Genomic DNA, 20,141 nt, shown 5'->3' on the forward strand with positions numbered 1-20,141 from the left:
TCCTTCTCCCTGCGTGTAAAATGTTTTGACAACTGGCTGCTCCATGAGATCAGGCTGCAGGCAGCTCTGGATGATTGAGAAGCTCACAGATCAGAGTGTTTTCAGTGTATTATAACTCACTTGATAATTGTTTTAGAGTTGGGCTGGTCTGTTTGGACTTGAGGATGACCTGGTTTGGAGGTGGGAATGAGGAAGGGAAATCAGGTTTTTGGCTGTATTTTCAGTGTGTACAACTCTGAGAATTCAGAAAACAAGTTGTGAGGATGTGTTCAGTCATTAATTTGGGGCAGTACTGCTTTGTGCTCGGTTGTACTTCAAAGTTAGAGCACAGCAGAATAAAATAAATAATGTGCAGGAGGATGTCTCCAAGGAGGATTTGCTGACTCAAAAGCCGTGACGTGACTTGTACAATTGCTCTGTAAATAAATACAGATTACAGGGGGCCTGGGGGAGACAGAGTACAGCAGCTTCTGCTAAAGCCTTCTGATCCATCACTTCTTGCTTTTATTTTAATCTCTGATCCTCCTCACTTGGTTTTCGTGGGATGAGTGGTGTCAGCACTTGGGATGTTTGGTGGTGACCGCAGCAAATTGGGCTGAACTCGTTAGCGAGCGTACAGAGCGGTCAGAAGTGTTTGAGATAATAAAAGCCACTGGATCCACCCCAACCAAAACCAGATAAAGGTAAAAGCAGCTGAAGAGAAGGAGAATGAGGTCTGCATCAGTGTGGTTTTTTTTTATTAATAATCTTTGACCTTTTCTGACTGTCCACAGCAGAGTCTGCATTCATGTTTTATTACCTTTGATTGTTTCCGAACTGTGCTGTTGCTGTTTCTCCCCCAGCACACCTTGCTGTCACAGAGCTGGGATTTATGAGTCCATTACAAATGGTTTTAGATAGGATCTGCCAGAGGAGGGTTAATAGTCAAGGGAAAAATAATGTGGAAAAACAGATTGCAAGGGTTATGTGCAGCTGATGGAAACATCATGAGTGTGGAACTTCTCTGGGCTTTCCCAGGTCAGAGAGTTATTCCCCTTCCCATCTAATATCCTAAAAAAGTGAATGCTGACAGCTGAGAAGGGAACCCTGCAACTTTACATCCTACTGTACTTTTTATTACCCAAGGGTTACAATAATTCAAGCCTTGCTGCAGCTTCTAGCAGTAATATTATCCTATTGTGTAACTGGAAAAGGGAGTCTTCTGCCCTTGGAGCTCTGGAAGTTGGCAGGGATTAAAATGACAAGCAGGAAGGGAAGCTGGGTATCTGTTTCAATTAAAAAAACTTAGTGTTGTAGTACCACAAAGCTGAAACATTAGTCAGACATTCCTGTTGGGAGAACTGACAGGAAATAATGTGATTTACAGTCTTGGGTATGTCTGCAGCTTAAAAGGAAGGAAAAAAGAGTCATTTGCTGGTTGTGTACTTCAGGGCCTGGATTAATTTACTGAGATATTTTGCCTGCAAAGTGAGCAGTGATCAGAGTGATGTGGGGTTGCTTTGAATTGCATGGCATTGAACAGATGTTCTGCTTGCAGTGTCTCTTGAGGTTGTTACCTTATATTTTTGCTGTCTGAACACTGAGATGCTGCTTGTGCTTTGAATTTGGGTAACCTTTCAGATGCCAGTCTTGAGTTAAACTTGGGTGTGAAGTGTCTCCAAGATGTTTATCTGTCATTTCAGGTGTGTGGTTTTTGCTCTGCAGTAATTTTTAGGTCCCCCAGTTGTTCTCAGTTGATGTCACAGATGGACAAGGGGGTCACTAGCACAGTCATGCCTGGAGTAGAAACGTTGTACTGGGTTTGCTGGTGGAAAAGATTTGGTGAATTATTTCCCAGGAAAGGCTAAATTGGGAGAAGCTCCCACTGTTGTAGCACTGAGCTGTCTCAGCTCTTGGCTCAGGAGCTTGCTCTGAGTGGGTTTAATACAGAAATAGAGCACAGAAGTGAAACCAGCCTGGGTTTCTGTTTGGAGACTATGAAAAACGAGGTTCACATAATTTTTATAGAATTTAAAAGTTTAATAAAAAAACAATTAGGAGAAAAAAATAAAGTAAAGTATACAGATACAGCTGGGTGTCTCTGTATTCACCTTACTAACAAAGGATTGTCCCTTAAAAACAGAACCCTGCTACATATCCATAAATTCTTATACATATTCATCCATTCTTCTTAGGATCTTTGGTGTTCTTCTGTTTAGTTTTCTCTTGTCCCCTTCCCAATAGATCAATCTTCTTGGCACCATCGAGATTTACATTCTCTGATACCAGAAATGCAATAAATTCCTTCCCCCAGAGTTCTGGTCACTGCTGTCTTCATCTGGATAAGAGAGTTTACAAATGCAGGAGTTCTCTGGCTATTTTTTTCCTCAGTTTTTGGGTTATACAAACAAAAGCAGTTTTTATTTTAACACTATGCCATAGCCTAACATATATGTATTATACTACTATTTCTAAATTTCATCAATAACAGAAATAAAGAAAACTATATTAATACAACACAGTGCCCAGACGACCACAGACCTGTGGCTGTTGTGACAGGGTTTCTTTTTTGGAAATAAGCTAAATACAGCAAAGAGGCCAAAAAGAAAAGGAGTTTCTTTTCTTTTCAGACAAAGGAAGCTGTAAAATAACTACTACAGACATCCTCATAACATTTTTTCCCTGGGGTAGTGCCATGGGAATGCTATAACAGGTGCTTAAGTGGAGATTCTAGATAGGCAAACATCTTTGAAGGAAACTTATTAAAGAGCTTTCATCTAAGCTAATATTTTCAGTCTTTGGGATTCCTATGATCTCTAAATCCTTCAGTGACTTCAACTGTAATAAAACTTCATTTAGAATTTCTGTCTGAACTCCCTGCTCCTCCACAGGAGGTTGTGGGCTGGATGAAACAGGAATGGTGGAAAATGACCTATCAAGTAACACTGAGCTCATTAAATCCTTGGATTTGGGAGCAGCCCAGCCTGTCTGATCACCTGCTCAGAGAGCAGAGCTTCAGGAGCCTCTTCCTGGGGAAAGGCAAAAATTCCAGGGAAATCTTTTGTCTGCAGCTCTGTTAAGAAGGCTGGTCTTCAGTGTGTGATTTTACAGAAGAATTAAGTGGAAATGCAGGGTAGGTGAAGGTGAGAGCAGCAGGAGGGGTTTGGAGAGGTGGGTGAGGCATGTCCTGAGCTCTCTTCCTTCCTCTCACACACTTGTGTGAAGGCTTTGAGGGGTTTCACTGATCCAGTGCCACTCTCAAAACTGCCTGTTTTAGTCTGGAATACACAGTGTGTGCCCTTGTTTCTGAGACTTAGTTATAAGATCTAGAAAAACACTGAATTTCATATAATGTGAAATTCATGAACATGTTTTCATGGTGATACATGAGAACAAATGTTAAAGTCAGATAGAAAAAACTAAAAGTGTAAGTGTGTAAATTAAAAAGTTTTTAAAATCACTGAGTGAAAAAGTTAGTTTAGAGAACAAGAAACAAAATAGAAGATTTAAAGTATTGTCCCTTGTCCCTTCTTCTTTCTTCTTCATGTTCTTCTCCTAGAAGTTCTTAAGTAATAGTAAGTGATTAGATAAAAAATGTCACAGTGCATCACAGAAGTGGTAAGTTATTGAGTCATTAAGAAAAATAATATATGTGTCCATTGTTAATTGAGTAAAAATAAGTATAAAAATAAAAGAACTGCATATTTTGGGGCCATTTTGTGCATCAGACATGAAGTGAGCCACAAGGCCTTGTTTGTACCATCAGAAGAAAGAAATAAACCAGATTGCAAAGATTAACCTTGTGACCAACCTGGAGAAACCTGTTAAGTTTTGTGATCACCTGTTAATAAACACGAGAAACAAAATTCCAGCAAGCTCGAGAGTTTTCTTCAAATCATAAAAACTGAAATAAGCAGGGCTCCCCACAAGAGAGGATCCCAAAAGAATTCAGTCCAAAAAAAAAAATCCAAGAATAAAAAGAAAAATACAAAAAAGATGTAGCAAAACCAAAGAAACAGAAAAAAGACTTTTTAGAGAAAAGATACACATCCAAACATGCCAGGGATGTTCAGCTGCTGGGAAATCAGGGAGCTGTGTGCTTCCTGTCCCTCTGTGCCTGCATCTTTGACCTCACACCTTGGATTTTAAATCTTCAGCTGCAGACAAAGAACCAGGAGGATCCTGGTTCAGTTCCCTGTTCAGTTCTGCAATAGTTGTACCAGATGTCTCCAATACCAAGGTACTGCTGTGCTCTGTAATCTCTCAGTTTGTGCTGCCTTTTTGACCATTCCAGCCGGATTTATGCTGGATTAAAGCAACGGTATAACCATGGATTATGGGACACAACTGCAGCAGAAGCTGCCTTTATTTTGGTGCTTTCAGAGATCTGCTGGCAGGCTGTTTAATTACCTAAATACTTTGTGAGAAACTGAGGAATCCTGCTGCTCAGCCTTGCTTTTTACCTCCTGGATACCAGGGAAATACACTGTACCAGGTGTGTGCCTGCATATTTTTATTTTTCCATTGCTCACAGCCATGTGTATCAGCTGTGTCTGAACCCCGTGGAGAATCTCTGCCTTAAACAATCCTGCTCATGTGTTTTACAGCTGTTATTGAATATATATTGGGTAAAAATGGTCACTCCAGGTTTATCCATAAACACTGTAAGTGTGGATACACTTCTCCATGCAATGTATTTTATTATCAGTTTGCCTCCCTGTAAAATACTCTGGGGTTGCAGCTTTTGTGGTGGTTTTTAACATCCTTCCCTAGGCTTTTTTGTGTTTTAAACAATCCCAGCTGGCAGAGGAGGACAGAGCACTCCCTGAAGTGTTCCCATGAGGAGCAGGACCCTGTGCCAATGTTCCAGGTTTCCATCCTGGAGGCAAGAGAGATCCCCTGCAGTTACAGAGCACCTAAAAACCTCTGTCCTTGGGGTGTGAGAGTTCAGCAGCTAAAAATGAGGAGTTCCCCTGGCCAGCTAATGAACAACTTCCTCATGGATGTCCACTAAACTCAGCTCTCCCTCCTTCTTCTTCCCTCATTCCACAGGTTTAGCTTAATTGCAGGAAACTTGGCTTCCTGTTTCTCCCTGTCCTGGGGGCTGCTGCCTTGAGTAATGTGATAATGGAACTGTGTTAGTATTGGAGCTGTTTTTAAATAACACTTTGGGAGCTTGACAGAACACGAGAGGGTGAAATTAAACCTCAGCTTGTGGGATTTGGGTGGCTGGAAATGGCAGAGAGAAAAAGGAGGGGAGGAGCAGTAAAAACAAACTGGTTGTGCTTCACCTGACCTGGGATCAAAGGAGCTTGGGGAGATTTTGGGTGCTGTTAGGTCAGCAGGGAAGCGTCTGTTTGTGTCTGTTGGTAAAAAGGACAGCTAAAGGTTATGTCAGGATCATGGCTCAGCTCCTCCAGTGTCTGGGGCACATTTTAAACTCTGCAGTGGAGTTTAAGGGTTTTTCTTTGTGTCAGAGTTGGTGTGAGACCAGCTACAGTGAACCCTTTGGAGAAAGTTGCTGTGTTAACTCGAAGTTATTTAAGTTATTTTGATGTCCCTGATTTCTTTAGGCACAGGCAGCTCTTGGTGTGTGTTTTGTAGGAAGGAGGAAATCATGGATTATGCTTCATGTGCGTGTTTCATTCTGGTTTAACTCCTGGTTTCATTCTGGTTTAACTCCTGGTTTCATTCTGGTTTAACTCCTGGTTTCATTCTGGTTTGCTGATAAAGCTGCAGGAGAGAGGGAGCTCTGTAGTGGATCAGAGTTTATCTTGAATGCTGGTTATCTCCAGCTGATCAGTGCAAATGAGGAAGTGTTAAACCTCCTTTTGGGAGAAGGAACTTTCAGTTCCCTAACCCAGGTTATTATTGAGATAGGTTGGAAAAACAACACATTAAACACTTACACAAACATTGGGAGCAGTTTTGGTGAGGCAAGGACCAGACTCCTTTCCATCAACCGCACGGTGTTAAATTACCAAATGAATAATCCACAATCAAATACAATGAATTTTACTTGAATTAATGCCAAGCTGCTGAGAACTGGGAGCTGTGTGTTGTGTTACCTGTCCACTTTGTGACTGAGAGCTCTTTTTATTCCTGCAGAGTGACCAACAGCTGGATTGTGCCTTGGATTTGATGAGGCGTCTGCCTCCGCAGCAGATAGAGAAGAATCTCAGTGACCTCATCGACTTGGTGAGTACTGGATGCTGTCCCCACAAGGGATTTGTCTGTCCCCCTGTCCTTTGGCAAGGTTGAAAAACCAACCAACCATCAGCCAAGCCATGTCAGGAATCCAGGTGTTGTTTTGGGCTGCAAAGACACTTAGGGGTGAAGGGTCGTTAGCAGCTCTCTTAATGAACTCAGCCCAGATGAGAGGCTGCTGTTTGAATTTGGGACAGTGTGTAGGGATGGATGCAGACCCTTTTACCTGGTGTTATCTCCTGCTGTGTGGAGCTGTGCTGCCCCACACACTGCAGAAACACTGCTGAGAATCTCTGGAGAACACCCAAATCTATTTATAATTTGTGCTCTATCAGATGTTCTGCAGTCTAGTGGCAAAAACCAAACCTGGCTGACCATCTTGTGTCTGATACCTTTTTTTCTGCTCGTTCCTGGGACTTTTGTTGTCCTTTACACACTGCTGGGGAAGAAAACTGACTTCAGAAGGATTTCTAGACTTGTTACACATCTTGTGATGCACGTTTGGTGCCAGCTGTTTTAAGAACAGTGTGTGGCACAGTTGCCTCTGGAGAAATTGAAGGTGTTACTGAAATATGGATTTAATTTATACAGTGGGAAAACTGGGTTCTATTGTCCAGTCTAAATACATGGCTTATCTCTGACCTAAGCTTCTAAATTTGTGCAGAAGAGCAGCTGCTCAGCAGGTAGAGGTTTGGTTGGGAAGCTACAGTCAAAAAGTTGTGGCTGGCTTAAATTTATTGAACTCTAAACATTTCTTTTACTTCTGTGTGCCAGAGTACAGGTGAGAGAGCTCTGGGTGTCAGGAAAGAAATGATTCCCTGCAGGAAGAGATTATTTCTCTCTCTTGAAACCATTTAGTAATTGGCTACATCTGTGCCCCCAAAACTGTTGGCAACCTAAAACATCATTTTTGTGGCTGTTGCCAGAGGTAGGACACAAGTGACTAAATCACTGATCTGATCTGGTGTGACATGGTTGGTTTTGTGATGAGATTGGGAGGACTGGGCAAGTATTGGGGTTTGAGCAGCTCCCAGGACCACTCAAAACAAGGAGTTGTTTGGTAAGCTGGAGTGTGTAATTGGTCTGAGGTTTTTTAATGACTCAGAAAATTGCTGGGTACCTCTAAATGCTGGAATTACTTTTGGATGGTGCTCATTAGTGCTCTACATGCTTTCCATCAGCAACACACTCCCTGGGCTCCTTTTCATAGCATAACACAAACCAGACCAGTTTGGTGCTTGTTAGAAGGAGGGGCTGTGACCCCCACACGAGGCATTGCAGCCCCTCTTCTGGGGCAGAGATGAAATAATTTGTTAAACCCAGCACCATTCCTTTATTGTTGAGACACCTGCAGACCTGTTCTGCAGCCACTCTCAGCCTGACCTGAAGTCTCCACTGGTTAGACAAGAGCAGAATGTTCCAGGTTGATTAAATTTGGGGGAAAATTGTAAAATGTGGCACCTTGACTTCTTTCTTGGCTTCCTTGTGCTGTGTTTCCTTGCCACACTGGAGTGGGTGTGAAGCAGAGGCAATATTTGGTGTGAAATTTAGGGTATTACTTGAAGTCTGTTTGCAGCTCAGTTTGCCATGGTCCTTTTAGAGGACTTGATCTCCAGACTGATGGTGGCTGCTTGTTTAAGATCCACTGAAAGGAGAGAAGATGGCTTAGAAATGTCATTCTGTGTAAAGAATTTTATAAATTAAGACAGTGAGAAACTGGCATCTCCCTTCTAGAATCCCAGGATGGTTTGGGTTTGGTAAAGCTGGAGTCACACCCCCTGCCATGAGCAGGGACATGAGAACCCCTTGGACACTTCAGGGATCCAGAGGCAGCCACAGCTTCTCTCTGCCAGGGCCTCAGCACCCTCCCAGGAAGGAATTTTTTCCAAATATCCCATCTAACCTTGTCCTCTGGCAGTTTAAAACCACTCCTAGGCTGGTATTTCTGCTGGGAAGAATAAGCACACTAAATTCCATCACTGAGGTGCCTCTTACTCTCTCCATGTTCTGCTGCTTGTGGCTCATAAAAAAGCATCTTGATCCCAAACTGAAGACATGGATTGTGTCCAGGATTATCCAAGACTGTCCATGACTGCCCCCAAGTGTTGTGCTGACAAGGGAAATGCCTCAGACTCCAACATGAAATAAAAGAGGGGGTGGAAGAAGAGAATTTTTGGGTCACTGGCCCTCATCAGCCCAGACACTTTTCATTCATTAACAAAACAGTTTGTGGTTTGCCCTTTCACCACATCTGTTGTTGGGTTTTTCAGGCTGCTGAGGCTTCAATTAGAGTTCATTAGAGACCTTGTCAATCACAGCACTCCAGAAGTCCTGCCTGAAAGAAGCAGTGCATGGTGCTGGAAATGGGCCTTGGCGTGGAATGCTCTGCTTGGGGTTCAGTTTGTCATTATTTGTCAGTGCACTGCTCAGAGGCTGTCAGAATGTACCAGAGGACTTGTGGATCTCCACAGAAGGAGTTTGCTGTAAGCACAATGCCTTTTTAAGGGCAGCTAATTTAAATTGGAATCATTTTCCATGGAGCTCCTGTTGAAACTGTGAGCCTCAGAACATCTGCCTGTGGGCTAAGTCCAAGCTGGAAGGAAGGTCCCAGAAGAGGAAGGTGATTGCACTGCTCTTCAGTGGTTTTGTTGTGAAGATGCTCCAAGTCAAAGGTTGGACTCGATGAACTTCAAGGTCTTTTTCAACCTGAATTATTCTGTGTGTAGTGACAGCACTTGGATGAGTGCTTGGAGTGGCTGAGCAGCTCATCCTGAAAGATCAGAACAATCCATGGCCATTTTCCTCCTGCTTCCTTTCTCTTCAGGTCAGCTGGACAGAAACTCAGCCTTCTCTACTTTCAGGTGTTCTTTTTCCAAGAGAAATCCCAAAGAAGAATCAGCTTGTGGACCTCAGCAGCAGAGTCACAACCTCCAGACTCCTTTTGTGGGGAGTTTTCTTCAGACAGCCTCAGTGATGTGTCTTTGAGGTGACAAAAGGGGGAAGGAAACTGGATTTATTGATCTGTTTATTTATTTATGTTATTATTTATTGCCTCGATGGCTTTGACTGGAGCGTGGAAGTCGATGCTCTCTCAGTCTTGGTGAAAGTTAAGCAGGTTCCTTTAGCAAGTACAAATTTCCTGCTGACTGTTTCATTTGGATGTTTGCCTGGGTGTGTGTAATAGAAATTAGATGGAAAATCTAGCTGACTCAGGAAAATCAGATGCCTGGCATGGAGTGGGGACAGAAAATGGTCCTAAACTTGCCAGGAGAGGGAGGGTTGCTCACAGCCACAGCTTTTTCCCCTCTCTTCTCCCAATAAGATTGGTATTGAAACAGCAGCCATTCCCAAAAGTGAAAGCTTAACAGAACCAAGTCATGCTGCCCTGGAAGAAATAAAGTGAGAATTCTTTATAGACACAGCAGTCATAACTTTGCTGGTTATTTTTTTAAGGCTCTGTTTGCAATTAAAGAGCTGGGAGGTGATCAGCTCTCCTTTCTCATCACAGGGGAATACTGAAGTATTTTTAGTAGAACCTGTTACTTTTTAGAAAATCCCAGAGTGATGAATCTTAAAATGTCTAAACTTATGATTTTGAAATATTTTAAATCTGCTTGCAAGCCTTCAGTCACTGAAGATCTATGAAGCTCTAGAATTTACCCCCAGGCAAACTGCACTGCCTGGGCTGCACAGACCATAAAGAACATGAGAATGTGACTGGAGCTTTTTGTGTTTGGAGTCCAAGAGCCTGAGCAGGACTTGCAGGGAAAGATAAAATAATTGGATGCAGATGGCCAGCTGAACGTCTGGCAAGGGTGGGAGATGTTTTAAACAAAAAAAAAAATCAGATCCAGTGAAAGCTGAAAAAGAAGGTGGTGGAAACAGAAGTGCTTTGACAGCTCCAAGCTGAGTTTTTGACCTGCTGTTCTGCCTGGACTTGCTGACCTGTGGGATGAGCTCCCAGCAGCCAGGCAGTTTTCTAACACAAGGATTATTGGCTAAAGAAAGGGGCTCTGGCTCTCAGAATAAATTTATAGTGGTTGAGAGCAAGTTTTTTCCATTTGAGTGAGTGGCTGTAAGCAGGAGCTTTTCCAGCTAGCAAAGATTACCTCTGGATATCTTGATGGTAATTGGAGATAGCAATTAATGCATGTAAATTGTTAATGTGATGCTTGGCTTAGAGCTAGCAGCCCCACTTCTTGGCATGAGATTGGAAAAGGGAATTTCAATTCTGCCTTTATAGAACTTATTCTTTCTATTTTTAAGCCTTTCTGTCTTCCAGGCTCCTGCCACTGCACTGCTGATGTTAGAGACCCTTAAAATACCAGTTTAAATATCATTTGAAGGGCATGTGTGTGAAGATAAATCCTAGCTGGAAACCTCCCTAACCTCTTTAAAGGATGGAGGGGAAGGCTGAGATAAAGCAATATCACTGGAGAGAATATTTCCTGCATATCCCTAAATCCTTGCTGGATATCCCCAAGCCCAGCTGGACTCTGACACAAGCAGTCAGGGATTCCCAGGATCTGGATGGCTCCTGGGAATGGGAACAGGATACAGGAGCCTTCACCTGCAGGTCACTCTGTGCCTGCTTTTTGATTCTCAGAAGGGGAATCCAGCAAAAAAAAACCCAGTTTTATCCAGCAAAGCACAGGGAGAAAGCCAAGGATCCTGTTTTATGAATGGTTGTCACCTTTTTAAATGTGGTTCCTCGAGCTGAATTCAAACATTCTGTAATTAATGTGATATAGCTAACAAACCTGGATTTGCAACCTTGTTAACATCTGTCTTTTTTCCAGAAAAAAAGCTCATTTGGTTAATTTTGGTTTTGCCAATTCTTGCAGTGCTGGAATTCAGAATACAAGAAGATGAATAACACAGAGCTTTTTCCAGTATCAATTCTATCTTGTCTGAACACAAAAGCCCATTTAATTGTCATTTCATAAACAAAGCTTGATGATGGTGACCAAATTGATTTGGTCCAAATTAATGGATGGATCAAATGAAGGTTTAGCACTGTGTGGATTTGTGGGAGTGACTTTATTGGTGGTTTTAGGCTCGAGATGAGTGGAGCCAGGCTTCCTTCTTGAGTTTCCACAACATCTGCTAGGCTGTGCCTGCCTTCTGCAGGAACAGGAAATTCTGAGGCTGTGCAAAGGACTCTGAAACATCACAAAAATGTTTTATTAGATGAAGGATCTGAGCTGGAGGTGTGCCAGAAGGGTTATTTTATGAGAGGGTCAGGGCTCTTCTGGGTTTGAGTGGTTTCCTCAAGCCACAGGAGCAGAGCTTCTGTCCTCCCTTAATGTTTAAAGTTCTCATGTGATAAAAATAATCACTTTGTGGTGGGATGGGGCTTTTAATTAAAAACTTCTCTCATCTCATGTGTGTTCAGATATCTGCAGGTTCAGGTACCTTGCAGATTCAAAACACAGATGGATCTCCTTGGCTGGTTGAAGTTGGCCTCATCTTCCCAGAATTGTAGAAATATTTGGGTTGGAAGGGTCCTTAAAGATCACCCAGTCCCATGGGACAATTTCCACTGTCCCAGGATGCTCCAAACCCTGTCCAAGCTGGCCTTGGGCAATTCCAGGGATCCAGGAACATCCACAGCTTCCCTGGGCACCCTGTGCCAGCCCTCCCCACTCTCACAGGGAAGAATTTCTTTCTAATTTCTAAAGTAAACTTAATCTCTTTCAGTTTGAAGCTGTTTCCCCTTGTTCCTTCTGCTTCTTTGAGGAAAAAAAACATATAATCTCTAATTTTGCTGCATTTAGCATGGTTTTCCAGTGTGTAAGGTTCCTGTGGAGGTCAGTAATGCTGACCTTTAAATAAATATGGAAAAAGACTATTTCTTAGGACTGGTGCACCAGGAATGTTGCTGTTTCAGTGGTAAATGTGTGGCTGTGGAAGAAAACAGCCACCTGGAGTGGACACAGCCAAAATATTGGCTGTCCTGAGTGTGTGAAGAGCAGAATTTGATGCCATTCCTTGTGCTCAAAGCAAGGATGTGTCAGTGTGTCAGACCTGGAGAACTGAGGTATCACTCCTCTTTTGCTTTTAGATACTTGTTTAAAAATACTTTAAAAAAATAATCCAATTGTTTAATTGCTAATAAGCTCATCCAACCAAGGAGTCCAGAAGGAATGATTGAGTTTAGCTACTCCAAAAAAAAAGGATCCAGTTTCCACTTTGGCACAAGGGATTATTTGTCTTGATAGCAGAGCAGTTGCCTTAATTAAAACACTGTCCACATACCTGGGCAGCTCTGCTGGAGAATTTGGTTACAGGGGACAACAGGATCCTTGTTGGACACGTTTCCCTCACTTTCTCATTCAGGTTTTCTTTCCTCTGCACTACACATCCTTTGTGTATCTCCTCAGGAAAAAAAAAATATCCTCCTGAATGATGCTGCTGTTCTTGCAGGCTGAGCCCCCAATATCCTCATTTTTTTCTTTTTAATTTACATTGAGGGTGGTCTCACTTCCTGAGAGCCACTGATCTGGGGGAGCAAGAATTAAAGCTGGCCTTTAGCTGAAGATACAAGGTGCAGATTGTGTTCTTCTTGTGACCTGCCAGTGCTCAGAGTGGGAAAAGATTGTGTCAGAACAAAGGTGGGAGCCCAGGCTTTGCTTCAAAAACAACCTCGACCTGCAGTGTTTGCATCACATTTATTGGTAGCGTTGTGATGGATGGAACAAAGTCACTGCTTTTCATTTCAGTTTGGCCTGGGGAGTGCTTTAATTCTTGTGTTTCTGAGTTGAAGTCAAAATTCCAAAGTGCTCAGGCACCTTGAGTGAGTTTTGGCTCTTTGGTTAACACAGAACAGCCTTAAAAGAAAAAATAACGGCGTAAATCCATTGTTTGAGGTTGAAAATTCAGGGCATCTAAACAGAGTTGCCTTTGCTGGGATCAGAAGATAAATTAAATCCTGCAAGAGTCTGGATGTGCACAGCAGCAATTTAAATGTTTTAGTAAGATTCAACACTTGACATGGAAAAGAATCCTAAGGACTTAAATTCAGAAGGAATCACAGCCTCATGAACATAAAGCTGAAGTGTTTAAAGCTGCAAATTACCTTGTTCAAATGACTGCCTTTGCCTTGTAAGCAGTTTTCAAGGGTAGAAGAGGAAAGGCAGTGTGCACAAATTGTAAATTAATTCTTAGGAAGTGCAGTTGATGTAATAAATGGTATAAAAATGACATTCTTGGGGTTACTGTGCCACACTCGGGTGCTTTTCCAATAATTAGAATTACAGGAGTAGTTCCACCAGCTGGAATATCTTCTCTTTTTATAAATACTATAGAAATTTTCTGCTATTTCCAAATCAGATGAGAGTGTTTTCATTCTGCAATACCAAAAGGGGAAAAGAATAGATTGCCTGAAGGCCTGTGGAGTGTCTGTACCAAGGAGACAGGGGATCTACAGCTTGTTTTACAATGGGGGGTTATAATACAGTGCAGGATTATATTCTAATAAATGTGTGATATAATGCAGTCACTGTTATGGCTGTAGGAATAAATAACCACAGCCCTCAGAAATTGGGAAAGAGACCCTGCTCATGAATATTTGTTAGCAAATCATCCACAGATAAGTTTAGTTGAAGAGATTGCATCTTAAAAAAAAAACAAGGGGTTAAAAGTTCCTTCTGGTCAATGTGGGATTGAGCCCTGCAGAAACCTCACACCAGGTGCTGTTCTTAAAAATTAAATCTAAAAGTTAACTTGTGTGTTGGTTTTTTTTTTTAATAAGGGTTGTAAATTCAGCTTTTCTGCAAGGGAATCAGCTCAGCCTGGGGTTTGGGGTTTCAAGTGCAAACAGAGGTTGGGAAAAGCCACTTCCCCCCAATTCTATTTTTTTTTTATAGTTTTTAATAGTGTTTTCATCACTGTTACTCATCCCAGAGACAGGTCAGAGCCAGGAGGGTGTTCCTGGCCAAGGGATGTGTTCCACTGGTCCCCTCTGGATCCAGCTGGGCTGGAATTTTGTGTCTCAGCCCAAAATTAATTGTTAATGAGGAAGAGGAGGAAGGGGCAGAGGGAATAGTTTCAGGGCTGTTGCACCCCAAATTTGGTTTTTCTGCTCTAGGCTTCTTTCCTTTGAAATGGAGCTAATCCATTCACTGAATCAATGGCTTGAAGAGAAGAAAGCACATTTCCATGTTTTCTTTATTCTTCCCTCCCCTTTTCATTTCTTATGAGTTGTGATTTCATCACTTCATGATTAATTTTGCCCTTGATTGCCTTTTGTCCTCATCTTCTCAGTCAGGTTTTCATCTCTGTGATGCAGAGTGAAGTGTCAAAGAGATTCCACACTGCTTATTTCTTGTTTTATTAGCACACTGTTACCCATCTGTTCAAGAACTTTTACCACTTGTCCTGTGATCCTGTGTTGTGTTGTTGGGAAAGGTCATTTTGCTTTAGTCCCATTCAAATGTGGACTGGTTTTCCAGCACAAAAATGAATTGTTTGACGCCAACAACTCAGGAATGATCATTGATGGTCCATGGGATGGACTGGGGGTGCAAATTACCTGAAATGTGTGCAGTGATGGAGTCTCATGTCCCTGCAGGACATCACAGCCCCTGTTCCACTCCAGCAGATGATGCTGGATTCCTTTAGCAGCTCCCTCATTGCCACTGCACTGTAAATATTTCTCTTTATCCATCAGCCCTGGGCAGTCTCTGCTCTGCCTGGCCTTGGCACAGGAGCATGGAGTGTGTGTGTGCTGAAATGTGCTGGAGCACACCAGGGCTTTGCTAATTAAATCTGAAATTAATCTGAAATTAAATATGAAATTAAATCTGAATTTAAATCTGGAATTAAATCTGAAATTACATCTGAATTTAAATCTGAATTTAAATCTGAAATTAATCTGAAATTAAATCTGAAATTAAATCTGAAATTAAATCTGAAATTAAATCTGAATTTAAATCTGAATTTAAATCTGAAATTAATCTGAAATTAAATCTGAATTTAAATCTGAAATTAATCTGAAATTAAATCTGAAATTAATCTGAATTTAAATCTGAAATTAAATCTGAATTCATTGGAGGTGGGAGCATAGGGACATGTTGGAAGTGATTTCTTGCAGAGTTTGGGGCAGATGTGAGCTGTTAATGACATGAACAGAAACCTTTTTGTTTCCTCCCACCCTGCAGGTCCCAAGCCTGTGTGAAGATCTCCTCTCCTCTGTGGATCAGCCCTTGAAGATTGCACGAGACAAGGTGGTGGGGAAAGATTATCTATTGTGTGACTACAACAGAGATGGGGACTCGTACAGGTGAGCTCCCAGCCAGAGCTGCTGCTCTGTGAACGACATCCAAGCCTTGCAGGCCCTTCTCCCTCTTATTTCAGCCAAAAAAATATCAGTTATTTAAAGATTTAGAGCCCAAAATGTGCTGTTGTTAGCAGAGTGAGGGATGTATTTCTCCCTTTTTTCTGTATTCTGGATTTAAAACCACTCATTTCTCTCACAGAAGTGGCCTTGATAGGAAATTAGAGCACTGCAAGGTTATAAAATCTCAGGAATGGGTAATGATAGAAAAGAGATGATGCAAGCTGTGGGTTTAAACAAAATCATCTTCAGCTTGTACAAAACAGGGTGGATTTGCCAGCTGGGAAAGGCTCTTCCATTCATGTTTTGCAAGGAATTGACTGATTTTGGACTCAGTGTCATTAGTTCTGTTTGCAAATCTTGGCCCAGGTTTTTACCAAAGAAAATGAATCCCTGTCTACCAAAATAACTGATTTATTCTGAGGACTGTAGACAAAAACAATGAAAATATTAGAACCCTCTAAGCTGTGTATAATTAAAATATAATTAATTTTGAAGTGGGAGGGGCTGTAATACTTTAATGGTACAATCAGGTTTCAGTGTTTTGGCTGCCACATTGAACAGATTCTCTCTTTTAATGTGTTTTCCTCTACCTTGCCATTAGGACTATATTTTTAATTTATATTTAAATCATCCCTCCCCTTCCTCTCATTGCCTGATTTTCCTTAATGGTTGTAGTGACAGTGGCACAGTTGCAGATGTTTAATTTTAGAATCATGAATTTACAGTCCAGAAACTTTGGAGATTCCTTAACGAAGGGTGCTGAGCTAACGACCCCATTCATCTCCTGTCCTGAATTAGCACCTCAACCATCCAGCTTCTTCTGGGGATAATTCTGAGGCTTCCACTTGTATCTTCAGTGTCATAATTTACATTTTAATGCTTGGAATTATCTCCAGGAAGAATCTGGCTTTGCTCTGTTGAAGATTTGATGCAGTGTTTTACATTCATCTGGCTGGAATGTTTCAAGAGCTGTGTTTCAAAGCAGAATTTCAGAAAATATTTTTTAACAAATCTTGTTTTTTTTTCCTTTGGCTCAGGCATCACTGCAGAATCAGGTGAGCTTGTAAAGGACTCGAGATGAATTGGTTGAGTTGCAGGAAAGGTCCCTCTCTGATGTGAAGCACATCTGTGTGTGGATTGATTTACACAGAGAACATGCTGAGATTCATTTTGCCCTAAAAACGTGGAAATGTCCTAGAATGAGAGTGGATTGTGGCTGAGTGTAAATCCTCATGAATTGTTTAAAATAAAACATAACCTGTTACAGGGGGCAGGACCCAAAAGTGTCACTCAGCTTCTTTAGGGTGCTACTCTCATATTTAGAAACTCTTCCAACCTTCTACAGAAGATCCTGGTGCCTTCTAAAAGCATTTTGCATTAATTCTGTGTGCCCCATTAGCAGCTACTTGCATTTAATCTGAATTAGCAGATAAAAGAGGAGTTTAGAGCTTCTGCCCCCCACAGATGTCCCCACACAGCTGCAGCCCCTCTGGCAGATGCAGGAGGAGGGATTAAATCCTGAATTTCTCGTTGATCTTTCAAGAGATGCTTTCTCCCTGAAGTTGTGATGTTTCTTGGAGCCCCTCTGCATCCTGCTCAGGCTGTTGGTGTGGACATCAATCACCAGGGACACAGGGAACTGGAAAAAGGCACTGGTTAGACAGTAATGGGACATTGTGCAATCACTAATAACCCCCTGGGTTTAATTAGGGCACAGGACAGCCCTTCCTCTAAGGTCAGTGTCGCTCTTGCCTCTGAAATTTGCTCCATTTCTTTCTGAGAAGGTATTAAACAGTTACAAGGAAGCAGGAGGAATTCAGATTTAAAAATCACTTTGAAATTTTCAGGACTTATTAAGTAATGAGGTTTCAGAAAAGCTCTTTCATTTGTTCCTCTAGAGCAGGCACCACGTGTTAATTGCTGGCATGAAAGAATCCTGTTCCTAAGGCTTTTGATTCAGAAATTCTGGATTGAAGTGATTCTTCCTTCTGGAATTGATTGGTCCCAGCTCTGGTTCATGAAGTAAATTCTTTTCCTTTAGCACACAGCAGAAGTCTTTGAAACCCCAGCAGCACTGCCCTGTGCATGTAAATCCCATCCTGTGCCCGTGTCCAGACACTGCTCCTGCCCCATAAAATCTGCAGCTGGTACTGGGAGCTGGCTCTTACATTAATTTCATCAATTAGCCCAAGATCTAGGAGGAGTTCACTGGGCTTTTAAAAGCTTTTGATATTTCCACAGCCATTTTTTTCAGAGCCACACGCTCAATCAGAAATCCCAGGGAATCTCTTATTCCCTGCCTGCATCCCCAATTCCTGCAGAACACCTTTTCCTCATATTGGACAGGCTGCAAATTGCATTTTTTTTAGCATTAATGCAAGGATTTCAAAGCATTCTGTGGGCAACTGAGCCTTGTTCTCCTTCAGCAGGAGAGGTGGGGCTGGCTAGTCAGAATTTCTTACTGGGAGTCCAGTTTTATAGGGTTGGGTTTTTTCACTGGCTTTAAAATTTGACTGGGAATTTGCACGGAAAAAAAGCTTTTTTAAAATTAAATTTAAAAATTAAATTTTAAATTAAAAAATTAAAAAATTAAAGCTTTTTAAAATTTTTAAATTATATATTAATATAATATAATATATTATAATATAATATAATGTAATACTATAATATAATATAATATAATGTAATATAATACAATATAATACAATATAATACAATATAATATAATAAATATAATATAATATAATATAATATAATATAATATAATATAATATAACATAATATAATATAACATAGCATAATATAATATAATATAATATAATATAATATAATATAATATAATATAATATAATATAATATAATATATATATTGTTATTATATATTATATAATTATATATTATATATATTATTATTTAATTATATATTATTATATTTAATAATATAAAATAATATTTTAGGATATTATTGAATATCCTAATGCTCAGCCCACTGCAGTTTAGTCTTTCCTTATATTTAGACAGAGTTTGGTCTGTGTTGAACATGGATCAGACTAGAAGATTTTTGGAATCTCCTTAGATAATTTTTATTTTCTTCTATATTATCAAATCCTGCTTGTGGGAATCTCACAGGTACTTCTGTGAGTGCTCCTGGAATAATAAAATTTTGTGAAGGATATCAAACAATCATGGAATCCACATTGTGAAGGCTGTGCTTTTATTAATTATTTTGTTTTTAATATTAGACTTCAAGGTCCCTGACTTTGTCCATGCATTTCCACTCGAAGTGTGTTTGATCACTCTGTTAAATGGAATCCTTATGGGGAATTTGGGGCCAACAACACTGAAACCTGTTAGCTGAAACACAAACCGTTCTCTTTTGGGGAAATTAGAGGTCTGACTTTGGAAATTTAAGTGCTTGTCCATCTGTCTTTCTTCAAATAACCTCCAGTTAAGTGTTTAAATGTGTTGTGAGTGCATTTCCACAGAAATAAAAAATACTGGGCCGTGCTGGGAGTTTTTTTTTTTGTTGGTAAAGCCACTGCTGGCTCCAGCTGGAATGGGATGAAAATGCCAGGAGCTGGAGGGGTCTGTTGTGCCCCTCAGCTCTTCCTGCAGCCAGGGAAAAAGGTTTGGAGTTTGGAGATCTCACAGTGGCTCTGTGGGAGCACCAGGAGGAATTTTCTGTCAATCTCTCCCAGATTTCAGAGGTTTTAGGTAAAGGAGTGAAGGAAGAGCTGGGAGGGGAGCTGATCCCTGTCTGTCCCTGTCTGCAGGGAATGGGCAGGGGCTGATCCCAGCTGAACACGAGGAAGAAGAACCTCACACACTCTGGAGCTTGCCCAGGGAGGGTGTGGGGATCCCTCACTGGAGATGTCCCTGATCCATCCCCACCCCTTGACTCCCCTCCAAAGCAGCCACACTTTAAGCAGCTGTTTAAAATCACAAAATCCCAGAATCTGAGGTTGGAAAAACCTTCCAAGACCGTGGAGTCCAACCTTGACCCATCCCCACCTTGTCACCAGCCCAGAGCACTGAGTGCCATGTCCAGGGACACCTCCAGGGATGGGGACTCCAAACCTCCCTGGGCAGCCCCTGCCAAGGCCTGAGCTCCCTTTCCATGGGGAAATTCCTCTGATATCCACCCTGAGCCTCCCCTGAGGCCGTTCCCTCTCCTCCTGTCCCTGTTCCCTGGGAGAAATCCCAATCCCCTGGCTGTCCCCTCCTGGCAGGGAATTGTGCAGAGCCAGAAATTCCCCCTGAGCTCCTTTTCTCCAGGCTGAGCCCCTTTCCCAGCTCCCTCAGCCTCTCCTGGTGCTCCAAACCCTTCCCCAGCTCCATTCCTTTCCCTGGACACTCTCCAGCCCCATCATCTTGTGGTGAGGCTCTCAGAACTGGAGCCAGCCCTGAGATGAGCTGAAAACATCACCTGGCTGTTTGTGACACAACAACTCCACTTCTGCTCTCACTTTTCGTGCCAGGTGTGGCTGGGAGGAGTGAAGGAAGCAAAGCAGAGCCTGGGCTTTGTGCTTTGCATCAAAAAACCTCAGACCCACCCCTGACTTTGTGAGAAATGAATTCCCAGGGGCTGCTGAGAAAAAGCTTTTCCCTGTGGGCA

The 20,141-nt window shown here is 41.7% G+C and overlaps 1 protein-coding gene across 2 annotated transcripts in view; it reads left to right on the forward strand.

Moving 5' to 3' along the window:
- The window catches only part of CAPZB (capping actin protein of muscle Z-line subunit beta), a 53,797-nt gene that overhangs the window by 8,512 nt on the left and 25,144 nt on the right, over positions 1 to 20,141 (forward strand). For both annotated transcript variants that reach the window (XM_058855363.1, XM_058855364.1), the window contains exons 2-3: positions 6,088 to 6,177; positions 15,348 to 15,469. In XM_058855363.1, the coding sequence (XP_058711346.1) occupies positions 6,088 to 6,177; positions 15,348 to 15,469 (212 nt within the window). The remainder of the gene's footprint in view (positions 1 to 6,087; positions 6,178 to 15,347; positions 15,470 to 20,141) is intronic.

The sequence above is a fragment of the Poecile atricapillus genome, chromosome 22 (genome assembly GCF_030490865.1).
Source record: "Poecile atricapillus isolate bPoeAtr1 chromosome 22, bPoeAtr1.hap1, whole genome shotgun sequence".
NCBI classification, from domain to species: domain Eukaryota; kingdom Metazoa; phylum Chordata; class Aves; order Passeriformes; family Paridae; genus Poecile; species Poecile atricapillus.